Here is a 15,214-nt window from a genome sequence, read left to right as displayed (position 1 = left end):
CAGACAGGCACATACAGAGAGACATGTACATACAAACACAGACAGGCACACACACATACACACACACACACACATACTCACACATACTCACAGACAGGCACATACAGAGAGACATGTATATACACACACAGACAGGCACACACACAAACATGTACACACACACCACACACTCACAAACAGGCACATACACAAACATGTACACACATACCACACACTTACAGACAGGCACACACACAGACACACACACACAGACATGCCCAGAAACACAGACACACATGCTCACAGACAGGCACATACGGAGAGACATGTACATACACAGACAGGCACACACACACAAACATGTACACACACACACAGACACACACATAGACATGCACACACACTCACACACACACACACACAATTTCTTTTACCTGGAAAGAGATCCTGATATTGTATTAGAGTAGCCACATCAATAAACAACATGGAGCCATAGCCTTTTAGGGAGACACACCTACTCTATTTGCAGTACCCTCTATTGCAACCCACCAATACCATGTTTCACCACCCTCTAACATCTTGATAAATATCATTTCGAAATATGCACGGCTTTTTCTATCCAGGGCATGTGCTGGTATAGTCTGAAAAGTGCTTTGATTTAAATGAGAACTGTCATTCCAGTCTCTTGTCCTTTATCTGGTGAGAGCCTTCTGGATGCATTCTAACATGGCAGACAGGGACAGAAAAAACAGGGGCACCCTCGACCTCAAACAGAGCGGCTGAGCCCTCATGGCAGGATCACTTCTTAAAGCCTCTATGTCTTACAATAGCAATCAGATTTCAATATGGAGGGAACGAGCATTCACACTCTAGCGTGCAGGCCGACAATAGGGAGTACCAGCTGGTACATGAAGTCCCCTTAGTCCTAGTCTCCAAGAACACAGGTGCTGTCATGCACGTCTAGACACAACAGTCTGATTGCATAGGTTTGCCATTTTCTCTAAGCCAAAGCTTGTCCGTCTGCAAACCATTGGCTCATTGTGTTGAGGAGGTCAGATAGGATGATGCCTGTGAAGGACCAGGCATTGGGGATGGGATTAGGAAGTACGTGAGGGAAGGGCTAGGCAAATGCTATTGCTCTCCTTCTTGTTATCACTAACTACCCCATTTCTCTCATGTCCTCTAGTGGTCCACTACGAGATTGAGATTTGGACAGGGGACGTGGGTGGTGCTGGTACCACTTCCCGAGTTTACGTGCAGATCTACGGGGAAGAAGGCAAGACAGAAGTTCTCTTCCTCTCCAGCCGCTCCAAAGTTTTTGAACGGGGGTCCAAGGACACATTCCAGGTGTGTGGGAGGTAGGCGATGTGGGTGTTGCTAAGGTGGTACATCGCATCCAATAGACGATAGGCTGCCTCCCTCCAGCCTGGGAGATGCTTCCTGGAGGATGGATGGAACTAAATTAATTGCCTTGTGCTCCTGAGGGATTCTTGAAAGCGATGAGCAGACTGTAGAGTTTTGAAACAGAAAAGAGAAAGCATGGATGTTCATCCAGGCCCTTGAAGGATTACTTCTTTCTCGGATCTGAGTTTGGGGGCCTGAAATGACTAGAAGTCCATCCATGTCTCACACATGAACTACCTGGTGATCTTTAAAGTGCTGATTCACCCACACCCCAAGCCAGCCAGTCAGTCTTTGGAAGTGAGGTATGTTCTCTGAGGTAACTTCCTCCTAGAAGTTCAGTCAGTGATTACAATGTACTGTCGAGTCTGCTGTGACTACCTCTTATTCCACCAGCGATGACACCAGGGTTGGGTCTCTCTGTTTACTCCTTGTCTATAGCTCTGATGCTGAGCCTCCCCCAGGTTAGTGATAAGTCCATATTTCTCACGCAGGCCCCTGAGAGGTCGCAGAGTTTCTAATGCATTTTTAAATGTCCTTGGGCTTCCCCTGTTCACATTGCAAGTCTTTGGCTAAGAGGAACAAACCATGTAAATGTGTTGTTGTTAAGGGAAGAGGATGCAGAGGCCACTGAGTTTATGCTGGACATGAAAGCATGTGTATGTATATAGGTACAAGCACATATGTGTGCATCTGCAGACGTGTGTAGAGGGACCATGCTCATGCTGGGTATTCCATGTGTGGTTTTGTCCCATAAACACCTTAGTATTCAGTGAAGAGCCTTTTCTGGTACCCGGGAATGGTGATAGCCAACTTGGGTCCCAGTCAGTGTCACAAATGTCTGGAACATTACAGGTGCAGGGCTTTCCTTGGATCACGTGTCCTCATCCGCTGCTGGCAGGCCCAAGCCAATATAGTCAACCTTTCAGGACCTTGTTGGCTTCCTCGTCAGTGTGACTCAGCTTTATAATCACTGCCTGCCTGGCGTCCCAGTCCCCATAGCAATAAAAGAGTCAGCATCAGATGTGGACTTGGGAAACCATGAGCAGTCACAGAAATGTAACTGAACAGTGCACAGGTCCCATCCCCTAAGCAACAAAGAAAGAGAAATTCTGCTTTACCTAGGCCCTAGGCACCATCTTGCTTGATGGTTTCCTTACAAAGGCGGGTTAGCTCCTGAATACAAAGTTGGAAGTTGGGAAACCTTTGTTCTCATCAAGGTCAGGAATAAAAGTGCAGGATACTACTGAGTAACTAGAGGACAGCCTTAGGCCTCAGGTGCTTGGCACTCAGGTGGGATAACTGGTAGGACTGGATTTTGAAAAGAGTCAAACATGAAGAGAGACTCAATATCAAGGTACACAGGAGAACCAGACAGAAAGGACTTCAGGTTAGGCTCCCCACAAAGTCTGAGCCTCAATCCCTTCTTCCTGGGGATGTGGGACTCATGACACCGTGACACTGAGGTTGAAGATGAGCCACCATAAACTAGACCTGTGGGAAGACACTCAGTGTCTTAAAGGGAACGCATAACTCATTACTTTCTTTTCTCATGACTGTGACAAAATACTTGAAAAAAAAAATAACATAGGGACAAACAGGTTTATTTCAGTTCGTGTTTAATGATAGCGTCCATTGTAGCAAGGCAGAAGAGTGAGGCAGCTAGTCATGAGGTGTCTACAGCATCGAGGTAGAGCAACAAGGAAATGAAGCAAAGGTTGTAAAACCTGAGGTCCACAGCTAGTGAATTTGTCCCTTCATGTTTTCACAAGACTGTGCGACCAGCTGGAGCCTGAGGGTTCAAAACAGGCTCCCTTGGGGAGCATTTTTTAATCAAATCACAACGCAGCTCTAGAGCCCCACGATGATAGGACGGGACCAGAGCCAGCTAAATCCTTGGCGCTTTGAAGCTCAAGGATCTGGTAAACCAGGAAGGATGGAGACCTCTGAGGAAATGAGTGAGGATTTTGTTTATTTGTTACAAAAAAGAAACATATTTCTTTACTTACTGCCAAAATGGTATCTTCCTAATACTGGACACAGGAGGATACTGTCTGAATTTTTTTTTTTTTTTTTGGTTCGGTTGGCTTTTGTTTTTGTTGTTTGTTTTTTCAAGACAGGGTTTCTCTATGTAGTCCTAGCTGTCAAGGAATTCACGTTGTATACAAGTGGCCACTTGTGGCCTCGAACTCACAGAGATCTGCCTGCTTCTGCCTCCAGAGTGCTGGGATTTAAAGCATGGGCCACCACTGCCAGGGGCTGTCTGTGTGTTTTTAAGGTAAAACTGAGACCTGGGACTGTGAACAAGTTGGAGTTGGGGGTAAAAAGGGAATAACAGCAGACCTGCCACAGCGACAGAGCTGTGTGACCAAAGAGTAAGGCCGAAAGACAAAGCACAGAGGTTGACTCCATTGGAGTTAGAAAGAAGTGTTTTCCTTAAGCCTGGGGAAGAGCCAGGCATAGTGGGAGACCTCCCTACACAGCAGCTCAGCACTGGCTTCATGGGGGAAGTGGGGAGGTGGATGGCAGGAGCCATGCCAGCTGCTGCCCTGCACTTTGCACAGCTGGAAGCGGCGGACGTCGGTGAGATCTACAAGATCCGACTGGGACACACAGGCGAGGGCTTTGGGCCCAGCTGGTTTGTGGACACAGTGTGGCTACGGCACCTGGTGGTGCAAGAGGAGAACCTGACGCCGGAGGAGGAGGCCCGGAAGAAGAAGGAGAAGGACAAGCTGCGGCAGCTGCTGAAGAAGGAAAGGCTGAAGGCTAAGCTGCAGAGAAAGAAGAAGAAAAAGAAGAAAGGCAGTGATGATGAGGAGGAGGGTGATGAGGAAGAAGAGTCCTCCTCAGAAGAGTCCTCATCTGAGGAGGAAGAAGAGGAGGAGTCAGAGGAGGAAGAGGAGGAAGAGGAGTATGGGCCAGGGATGCAGGAGGTGATTGTGCAGTACAAGTTCGACGTTAACCGCTGGCTGGCCCGGGGCAAGGAGGACAATGAACTTGTCGTGGAATTGGTTCCAGCTGGTCAGCCTGGTCCTGAGCGTAAGCCTGAAACAAACAAGGGGCCATATTTCTCCTTACAAGGACTGGTGGGGGAGGGGCAAGGTGATTCAATGTCCCTTAGGTAGAAACTGAGTAGGTGTGACCCCAGTGTGGTTCATAGATAGCTTTCCTGACCTGCACCCGGAAAGTGACCTTTGACCCCATCTGTCTGGAGCTAAGCACAGCCCTTGACCTGTGCCTCTTAAGGGGAAATACATTGACTTTGGGAGGAATGCTCACACACGTTGCTATAGCCAAATGTGGGGGTAAGGTGGGAGGCCCATTGACTCTTGATTTCATGGCAAAGACAAGTCTTGGGTTGGGAGGAGGGTAAGCTGGTGTGGAATAGCTGTAGAATCTTCTGGCTTCCAGAACCTACCTGGATCCAAAGGCAGGGGCCACAGTGCTGTCTCATGGATTTTGTATTTTCAATCCTGTATCTTTCTGTGTCTCCAGCCAATACCTACGAGGTCCAGGTGATCACAGGGAATGTGCCCAAGGCTGGCACTGATGCCAACGTCTATCTGACCATCTACGGTGAGGAATATGGGGACACAGGGGAGCGGCCCCTGAAGAAGTCAGACAAGTCTAACAAGTTCGAGCAGGGCCAGGTAGAGTGAGGGTTCCGGCTCTTAGGTGGGTGAGTGCCACATATGGAATATTTTGCCTGTAGCCACCTCAGCCGGCATCATGTCTGCCTTGTGTCTTATGCGGTATTGCGTTCAGGCTGGTGAGCTCTGGCTGCAGCTACCCTTCTGTAAGCACCAGTATTTTGCAGAGAGTAATGATAAAACTACAAGCAGATTCCTGCAAGGGAATCCCATAGGCTCATTGGTCCTTAGGATGCTCCAGAAAATACTGTGTCTAGACATCAAGTGAGCTGAGAAGGTTTTAAAACTAGTTTTCTTTATATTTGTGTGTATGGATGTTTTGCTTGTGTGTGTGTGTCTGTGCACCATGTCCATGAAGTCCCCACAAAGGTCAGAAGATGCCCTGGGACTGGAGTTACAGACACTGTAAACAACTGTGTGAAGGCTGACAATCAATTTTAGTCTTCTAGAAGAGGGGTAAATGTTCTTAACTGTGGAACTATTTCTTCAGCCCCCAAGTTTGAGGCCATCCTTGACTATAGCATGAGACTCTGTCCCAAAAAACAAAGAGATGGCACTTTGGGGTGCTTTGGTGGACAGGCACGACTCAATCTGGACAGTATGGTTTAGCTGTGTGCCGGGGACAGCAAGATTCTTGACATGACCTTGAAAGAGTTGAAAGCTCACCAAGTTTGATCACTGCAGGATGCTAAATGAGCATGTCTTCGTTGTTAGGTCTCCACATTGAACTATTTAAGGTGAAGGATCACAGTATCTACCACCTACTTTAAGCTGATCCAGAAAAAAAACAAACAAAAACAAAGAACATAAGAGAAACAGAGACAGAGAGAGAGAGAGAGAGAGAGAGAGAGAGAGAGAGAGAGAGAGAGAGAGGAAATGAAGTGATCCAGCTAATGTCTCCTGTAGGGGCAGCATCTAAGAAGGCAGGTCATGGTTATATCTATTTCTGCAGGTTTAAAGTCTTTCAGAATGAAAAGGTTTTAAACAGTGTGTCTAGAAGGCCCCATTCACACACTGGGTCTCTGTTCTGTCCTCTTCCTCTGAGGCAGCGGTGACCCCCTAGACTTGTGCATGGCTCACATTCCACTTATCCTCCACCTAAGGGAGAAGCAGGGTCCAATCTTTTCCATCAGCCTGCTTGCATTTGCTTAGGATTGTTCACAACAGGTGTTCAACACGAACTCAGGGTTGAAGGAGATTGCACACATGTGTACACTGAGAACAGGGTCTCAATTGGACCCCTCCGCATACATGCACGCTCATCACAAATGTGAAACCCAGTGGGGTGGTGGTAGTGGTGATGGCACACACCTTTAATCCTAGTACTCAGGAGGTAGAGATAGGTGGATCTCTGAGTTCAAGGCCAGCCTGGTCTATAGATCTAGTTCCAGGAACAGCCAGGAATACACAAAAGAAACCCTACCTTGAAAAAAACAACCAAAGGAAAATCCAGTTCACTCACCTTCTCCTCTGCCTTTCTCAAGGTCCCTATCTTTCTCCTTTCTCTATGTTCAATGATACAACACAAATGAGAAGATGTGTTCATAGGCCCCGGGTTATAAAGCAACAGTGTAAGAACTGGGCGCAGTAGTGTACATCAGTAACCTTAGCACTTGAGGGGTGGAGGTGGGAGGATGACAAGTTCAAGACCAACCTAAGCTACATGCAGAGCTCAAGAAAACGGAAGTACAATGCTAACACCAGAACGAGGAGCCGAAGTCTCCACACCCCAGCTCTGGTTGCTCTGGGTTCTATGGCCTTCCTTTGGATGCTTGAGAGACTAGAACTGAAGGCAAGGACATGTGTTGCCCGTCTGAGCCATACTTTCTCCATTCCTAGACTGATACCTTCACCATCTATGCCATCGACCTGGGGCCTCTTACCAAGATTCGGATTCGTCACGACAACACGGGCAACAGGCCAGGCTGGTTCCTGGACAGAGTAGACATCACTGACATGAATAACGAGACCACGTGAGTGGGGTTTGAGGGGAGGATGAGTCAGAGGTCATGCTTGGTGCTAAACTAGTCCTGGAGAGAGGACCAGGTATTCAGAGGTGATGTCTGAGGGCAGGGATGGGTTGGCTGAGGGCATGATGAGTTTGACCATAAAGGACTCTAGGGGAGCCTTACATCTCTTCTCTCCCTTCCAGAAGTTCTTGCTCTGTCAGATAACAGTCTTCTAGAACACCGGCTTCAGCTAGTGTTCCATGGAGAATTCATCTTAGAGTACCCTGTTTTAATGTCTTGAGGGCTAGAGATCAAAGGTTTTCTAAAAGAGCCACACAGAAAACATTTCCAGTTCTGAACAGCACCCGGTCTCTGTAGAAGGCACCCACTAGGAAAGCACACACGTAGCTTTAGCTGAATGTGCTGATGCACACGTTAACCCCAGCACTTGGGAGGCAGATGCAGACAGGTGTCAGTGAGTTCCAGGCCAGCCTGGCCTACATAGTGAGACTCTGTTTCAAAAGAAAAGCAACAGAAACAGCAGCCTTGAATGACATTGAAATGAGGAGCTGAGCTGTGGGCCAATCAAACGTCATTTGTGGATGCTGACATTTGAGTTCCGTGCTCCAAAATGCTACTGTTCTTTCTTCTCAACTCCTTACAGATGCAAATCTCTGGTTAACTTGATGTATGTAAGTGGGCAGTGGGCTGGACTTATACCTGTTGGAGACTCAGAGCCACACCCTCTGACCTAGCCTGGGAAGGGGGTATGTGGTCTTCCCCATAGATGACGGAACCTGTGCCCTAGAACCAGTTGGGGTCAGAGCCAGACCTGACATTCATACTGCTGATGTGAACTGTGGTGTGTTCCTACCACTAGATCATGCTGCCTCTTGGACGAGGGGCTTCTCCATGTGAAGTTTATGGCATAGAGGAAAGCATGCTAGAATGATCTCAGGGCTGCTGAGGGTCTGACGGTCTGTGAGATCTAGTAAGCACTTAATAAATAAATATTCGTTGAATTAAGTTCTTGGCCTGCAGCCTGTTGTGTCTTGGACCACGTCCTCTAGTGTTAAGCTCGATACAAGACAGGGATAATTCATCGTGTTTTCCCCTAGACCCTACCTGGTCATTGCAAGAGGACCTGAAGCCCATGATCTAGATTGCTCTGAATTCTGGTTGCCAAAACGGTCTTGTTATGAGACCACTGGGTCCTGACCTGGGTGGATCCACTGCCAAACTCAGGCCAGATTACCTCTTTCTGGCTGTCATTTCCTCTTCTAACAAACTGGCTTAGTGACGCCACCCTGCTTACTAAGATGTCCCTGCACAGAAAAGGCTTTTCAGCTGGGCAAGGCCAGAGTGCATGCTGAGAGAGACAGGCTGGAAGGAGTCGGCACCCAGCTTCTCCTCCTGCTTGGTCTGGTTAGCTCCTCTCATCTGTTATTTGACATTTCTGGTCCAGCCCAACAATTGAAAAATTACTGTAGCCTTGTAATCTATCTGAATATCTGTCAGCACTTGTCCTATTTTGTGGTCCTTTAAAAATATTAACTACCCTTATGTTTTTTTCAAATCAAGACATTAAGTGATTTGAAAAAAAAAAAACTACTCTTGAGAATTTGATAATTCTGCCATCAAATGAGTATATGGGGAGCTGTATATTTAGAAATTAAAGCGCTCCCCCCCCCCGGGTACTTTCCCTCTCCTGACCAACTGTCCCTTTATGCATCTCATTGATTTGCAACAATTTTCTTCTCTGAAGGGCAACGGGTTCTGTTTAAATCTCTGTCCAGGCAGTGTGTGTTTCTGCTGCTCTTGTGAAGGAAGTCCTCTCCCTGGTCCTTGCTTCGCCCTTCCTTCTCTTCCTTATCTCTCTGTCCTGCCCACCATTCTGTGTGTGTGTGTGTCACTTGTCTGTGCTGAGTTAATAAGAAGACCTCTTCAGTAATGAGCTGGCTTCAACAGCCTTCACGACGATGCTGAGCACAGCTTAATCTTGGAGAAAACAGAAAGTCATGGAAGTCCAGAAGACAGAATCAGAACAACAGATCTCCTAGAGAGACACTGACGGCCTAGAGAGGTCCCAGGGTCTTCCTGTGCACTCTCAGTCTTTACAGGGTGGGAGATGCCCAGTAGTCAGGGGGTAAGAGAACACTGACCTCATTCCTCCCCTGTCTGGTAGCAACCTCCCTTCCAACTGGTTCTCCTGGTCCCTTTTCTATCTCACACCAAACCCCAGTCTGCTAGCAGAATGTGGTGGCTCTTGGCTCAGAAGAGCATGAGTCTGAGTCCATGGTGACATGCTACCACTTTACCCCACTGGCCACAACTTCCTGACTCAATATCGAATGTCACACAGACCAGAATTCTTCAGGCCTCTGCTCCAAAGGCTACAGAGGCTCCTGTCTTCTACAGGATGAATATAGCCCGCCCCACCTGGCTTACACAGTCTCTCCACCTCCTCTCCTTGCTCTCGATTCTAGCCCCAGACTGCCCTGCCCCCACCTCTGTTTTGCTCAGTTCTTGTTATTCCTTGAGCCAAACAAAAACGGTCTTTCCCTGGGCCTTTACATTAGTGGTTCTCTCTTCTTGGTATCTCCTCCCCAGAGTGCCCTCTCCCTGTGTTTAGGCAGGTCTCTGCCTAGCTGGCAAGGCCTCATGGACCCCTGGCATGTCCTCTGTGTTCTTGTCTCTAGATCCCTTTTTTCCTGACCTATTAAGTCATTACCATCTTCCCTAGGTGGCACACGTGAGAAAGTGGCACACGTGAGACATGACCTCCTCTTTGTTGTTACTACTGTGGCCTCTCAGTATCTAGAAGAGAGCTAGGTCAAGAGTTAGCCGAGTTCAGACTGTCAGCAGCAGCAGCAGCAGCAGCATCCGTTATTTATTACAAAAAGTGAGAAGTACCATCTGTATTCATGTCCTTACTTATTTTGGGTATTCGCTGTACATAAAGCTGTATACTTAGCCTTCTTTTGGCTTTTAGTTTGAAGCAGAGTCTCACTAAGTTACCTAGGGTGGCCTTGAACTTCTGTCCCTCCTACCTCAGCATCTGTAGTTGTGGAATTACAGGTTTAGTGCCATCAGCCCTTGCTAGCTATTTATACTTAATGCTTGACTATGCAATCTTCTCAGTTAATTTTTACTTTCAAGTAAGGTGTGTGAGTGTGTGTGTATGAGTCTGAGTGTGTGGTGTGTGTGTGTATGTATGTGTGAGTATGAGTGTGTGGGGGTGTGGGTATGAGTGTGTGTGTTTCTGTATGAGTGTGTGTTTGTGTGTATATGTGTGTGAGTGTGTTGTGTATTTGAGTATGAATGTGTGTGGGGTGTGTGCATGTGTGTGTAAATATGAGTGTGTGTGTGTGTCAGTGTGTGTGTGTGTTTGTATGTGAGTGTGTGTGAGTGTATGTGTGTGTTTGTGTGTGTGTGTGTGTGTGTGAGTGTGTATATGTGTGTGTGTGTGTGTGTGTGTGTGTGAGTGTGTTTTAAACTGGTCCTAAGCTTTAATTCCATGTGAACCTCCTGCCCACTCAACCTGGGGTTCTTTCCTGCCCCACCCTGGTCTGAGCTGTGTGGTTTGCCTCTGGCCCAGAATGCCTGCTTGCCCCTCTCCTTTATTCCTTACAAGTTTCTGCCTGTTACATCTTCTGGGTCCAGAGACCTGTTTGAGCAGGACATAATTACTCCTGTGGGAGAATGGGAGGGTCACTAGGCCCAGTCCCTCTGGACTTTCATATGTGATAGTGGACCCAGGGGAAGAGGGTTAAACATCTGACCCTGGCCAAGCTCAGATCTGCTTCTGCCTGTTGGAAGCAGATTTCAGGGGGATATCTGCTGTCTGGTGCTGCAGCTGTGAGAGAAAGCAGTGGCCTTCAGAGCCCTGCTGCAGACGTCTCAGGGACAATGAAGCTCTGCAAAGCCATTTGCTCCTTGGTTCTGTGTGTTCTCAGCAGGCGCCTGTGAGAGGGACGAGCCTTCCTTCCTGGCTTCTGCCCAACCCCTTCACCTCCTAGGCTCTTTCTTCATCAGTGTCTCTGTCTCTGCCTCTATCCTTGCCCTTGCTGGCTCTCATTGTCTCTGCCACAATCTACCTCTCTACCTCACCCTACCTCTCTCTCCCATAATTTAGAGCTCTGAGTCACTTGACTGAGGTACTGCCGACTCACGATTTAAGAAGCAGAGCAGGGCACATCTCTCACAGAAGCGCTGCTTTCATGGTGGTCCACTTAGAGTCACCGCAGTACAGGGCCTCTTGGCCTTCCTGGCCTCTCTGAGTGTGGAGCTGACATCACACCCTCTGGTCAGCCTCTCTAATATTTGGAGGCACTGAGGACATGGACAGCAAGAAGAGACACTTGGCAGGATACTCTACCTCAGAACTGGACTAGTTAATGATATTGTCACATCAGGGCAAGGAGCAGAGATGCAGGTAGAGAGCAATGGCCCCCAAGCCTGAGAGGGGCTACATTCTCAGACCCCCTGAAGCTTACATGTTGGCCTACAGCCTCCATGAGCATAGCTGAGGAAAAAGAAAGAGAAGGAAGGAAAAAGCAAGGGCGACAGTGGATGAATTAGCAAATTCCTGCAGAGAGCATACCCTTAGCCACACGAGCATGTTCCGGATGTCTCGGGGGTGGGGGTGGGGGGATTCACACAAAAACATGAACCATTGTTTGTGCAAAATTCAAGTGGGACTGGGGAGTCCTGGCCCTCGATTGACTAAATCTGATGATCCCAGGGAAGAATTTGTTCGAGATCACACAGGGATTAGCTGAGGATCCCTCAGGAGACAGAGAGTTGAACTGTAGATGTGAGTCCTTAGTAACCCATCTGCCCTCTCTCGGTCTGCTTTCCTCTCCAGCTCCTTCCCCATTATGCTGGGCATTGCTTTTCCATGGAGAAGTATTCAAGGACATCCTCTCCCTTGATGCTGGGGTATCACTTTCTGTGCCCTAGATACACTCTGCATCTCCCATAAGCACGCCTGGTCTATGCCGTCCAAGTCCATAGACTCCATGCTTGGTTGTAGATCACTCTCCGTGTGCAGCACCGTGCCTGAGAAGCTGGATTCAGACTGCCCAAGAAGGGGGTGATAACCGCCTCATAAGTCCCTCTATTTCTATACTTTTTCCACCCAATGTATCACAGACTAGGAGTGTCTCTGGGTTTAGTATGTATTGACATGTGGGCATAATTCTTAGACCAGGCAAAATGGGGGCACAATGCTATGGAGGGCAGGTAAGGGAGTCTCAGCTCCTGGGGGGCCCTCACTCTCAGCCTGTTTCAACTCCCATATGAGATCCTTCCGAAGAGATAGCCCAATCTTCCTTACCCTACCTACAGGTACTATTTCCCATGCCAGCGCTGGCTAGCAGTTGAGGAGGATGATGGCCAGCTATCCAGGGAGCTGCTACCAGTGGACGAGTCCTATGTGCTACCCAGCGAAGACGAGGAGGGTGGGGGACAGAGTGACAATAACCCCCTTGACAACCTGGCTCTGGAACAAAAAGGTTTCTTATATTAGGGATGATTCTGTCCGTTATCTCATTTTTCCTTCTTCCCCTTCCTCTTCTTCCTCTTTCTCCTCCTCTTCTTCCTCCTCATTTTCCTTCTCCTCTTCCTCTTTTTTCTCCTCCTCCCCTCTCCCTGCTCCTCTTTTTCTTCCTCCTCTTCTTCCTCTATGTCCGCGTCCTCTCCCCCCTCTTCTTCTTCCTCCTCCCTCCTCCCATCTCCCTTTCCTTTCCCTTCCTCTGAACTCTTTCACTCTTCCCTCCTGATGGACTCTGGCCATCTCCTCCTTTATACTGTAGCTGCCCTGCCCTCTCCTCCCTTTGTGGAGAGAATGTAGAGGTTGGGGGTGGGGCAGGGCATGCTCCTGTATGCCCAGCATTCTGCTTGGTATAAAGAGGTCCAGAGCTATGACTTGTGCTATTCAGAAACAGAATGATTGAGCTAGCTCTGACTTAGCTTTTGTCCTCCTTCCAGGTACATTTTTAGGCCCCCGAGGTATATTTCTGAGGGGGGAAAAATAGCAATATCTGGCAAGAGGCCCATGATGTCTTCATTTCCTGAAGCCCCACTCAGCCTGGAGAGGTCTGAGCAGAGCTCCTGGCTATGGGCTTTTGACACCCAGCCACCTCATGTCTCTTTGTCTGTGTGCCACCTCTGTAGACCAAGAGGGTTTCCTGTAAGAACCAGGGCAGGGGCACTTCTCTGTTGAGGAGTTTCTAGAGCTAACAGCACTCCATGGAGAGCAATGCTGACCATGGGTTTGTTGCTGACCATGGGGTTCACAGTCACAGGACTGATACAGGGAAGGAAGTGGAGTGACAGGGCCACCATAGTAGGACCAAGTAGCCTGTCCTTTCTCTTCTTGGATGCCCCAGATGATTGATAGCTCTCCTGTCTGTCCTCTCCTCCTGGCAGATAAATCAACAACATTTTCAGTGACCATAAAGACTGGGGACAAGAAGAATGCTGGGACAGATGCCAATGTCTTCATCACGCTCTTTGGCACCCAAGATAACAATGGTAAGAGAGAAGCACCCTAGTAGACTTAGCAGAAGGTTCCTCTGCTTCTATAAATTCTCTTCCACACCTCTCTCCCTGAAGAACACAGTACTGGACCCCACAAAACAAAGGCAGTTTCTCTGTAGGCAGCCTGCTCCTGTTACCTTTGCCCTAACTGTACCCCAGTAATCTCTTGGAAGAAAGGACTTTTTCAAGTTCAGTAAAGCTTAGCCCTGGGATTCCAGGGTTCCTGCTATAAAGTCTTCAGAGAGTGCCTGAGTTACTCCAGCGGCTGCATGGGACCTCAGGGAAGGTGGCACCTTCAATTTACTGTTGTTGCCTCCTACCCAATCCTCTCCCAGCCATTATGACCAAGTCTACAGAGGACACAATTCTTTTTTTTTTTTTTTTTTTTTTTTTATTTGTTTTTCGAGACAGGGTTTCTCTGTGTGGTCCTGGCTGTCCTGGAACTCACTCTGTAGACCAGGCTGGCCTCGAACTCAGAAATCCACCTGCCTCTGCCTCCCAAGTGCTGGGATTAAAGGCGTGCGCCACCACCGCCCGGCAGACACAATTCTTCAAGGGATCTTCATGCATTAGCTTGAAGCTTTCTGCCAGGCACCAGTGAGGAATGAGCAAACCCCGTCCCTGGCTGTGAGACACATTACTGCAAAGCATGGCTCTGCAGCCTGGCCGACTGCTTCCAATTTCCTTTCCAGGCTGTGCCATCAGGGCATGTTGATTAACCATTCTGTGCTTTCGTTTTCCCCATTCTGTAAGACAGGGTTAAAGCTTTCTGTGTCTTACAGAGCTCCAAGTTTTATGACATGGAACACTTAAAATTTTGAGGTCAAAGTGGCACTCAGTAAACATCAATCGTCATTATTACTTAGTAGCCTCCCGGGGTTTCTGTTGTTAGCCCTGTTGCTAAACATTCAGCATTGGAATCTCATTCAGGCCTCACAGTAGCTCTGCAGGGAAAGCACCAGGTCAACTCTCTCTGACTGAGGAAATCAAGTCATAGACATTAAGCAGTTTTCAGCAAGTTCTGTCTCTTGGGAAGTTTGTGTGAGAAGGCTTTCTGCAGGAGGGACTAGGTCTGGAGTGAAGGGACTTTAAGGCAGCATGATACCAAGGAGGTAGGAGGGGATGGTGAAGACTGAGTCCACCTCAGATTTCAGGCTGACACCAGAGCCAGCCCCAAATGTCATGTCTGGGATAGCCAGTTGGGACACTTGAAGTTCTCTCCTTGTAAGTCCAGGTGAGTCTCCAGAATTTTTGCATGTCACATCCCCACTGGGATTGCTGATGGTCCATGAGTGTAGAGTAGATGACTTTATCACTGTCTCTGTCCCCATGCAGAGGACTGTAAGGTTATAGAAGAATCCACACTGGCTATAAGCCCTGCTGATGTCTCCTGGATGAACATGGAGGAAGCTTTTCTTTAGATACAGACTAGGGATTACAAGCATTCATGAAGGACTTTTTTAAAGATCAGTAAAAGAACAGACAGACAGACAGACAGACACACATCACATACCATACACATACATGCACACACATACATGCATGCACACCACATACACTATTCATACATGTACCACATACATACACACCATACCTACACATATACCACACACACATCACATACCACACACATGCATACACATGCATACACACCACATACATACCACACCTATACACATACCACACATACAC

The 15,214-nt window shown here is 48.1% G+C and overlaps 1 protein-coding gene across 3 annotated transcripts in view; it reads left to right on the top strand.

The window, feature by feature from the left end:
- Loxhd1 (lipoxygenase homology PLAT domains 1) overlaps nt 1–15,214 on the top strand; it is a 152,335-nt gene that overhangs the window by 81,740 nt on the left and 55,381 nt on the right. For 2 of the 3 annotated variants that reach the window (XM_034518240.2, XM_076912406.1), the window contains exons 18-23: nt 1,166–1,326; nt 3,945–4,419; nt 4,876–5,030; nt 6,870–7,003; nt 12,329–12,495; nt 13,412–13,516. In XM_034518240.2, coding sequence (XP_034374131.1) covers nt 1,166–1,326; nt 3,945–4,419; nt 4,876–5,030; nt 6,870–7,003; nt 12,329–12,495; nt 13,412–13,516 — 1,197 coding nt within the window. The remainder of the gene's footprint in view (nt 1–1,165; nt 1,327–3,944; nt 4,420–4,875; nt 5,031–6,869; nt 7,004–12,328; nt 12,496–13,411; nt 13,517–15,214) is intronic. The other variant, XM_034518241.2, reaches the window with a different exon arrangement.

Source organism: Arvicanthis niloticus, chromosome 14 (assembly GCF_011762505.2).
Source record: "Arvicanthis niloticus isolate mArvNil1 chromosome 14, mArvNil1.pat.X, whole genome shotgun sequence".
NCBI lineage: Eukaryota > Metazoa > Chordata > Mammalia > Rodentia > Muridae > Arvicanthis > Arvicanthis niloticus.
The sequence above is the reverse complement of the archived record's forward strand: the minus strand, read 5'-3'. Positions and strand labels throughout refer to the sequence as shown.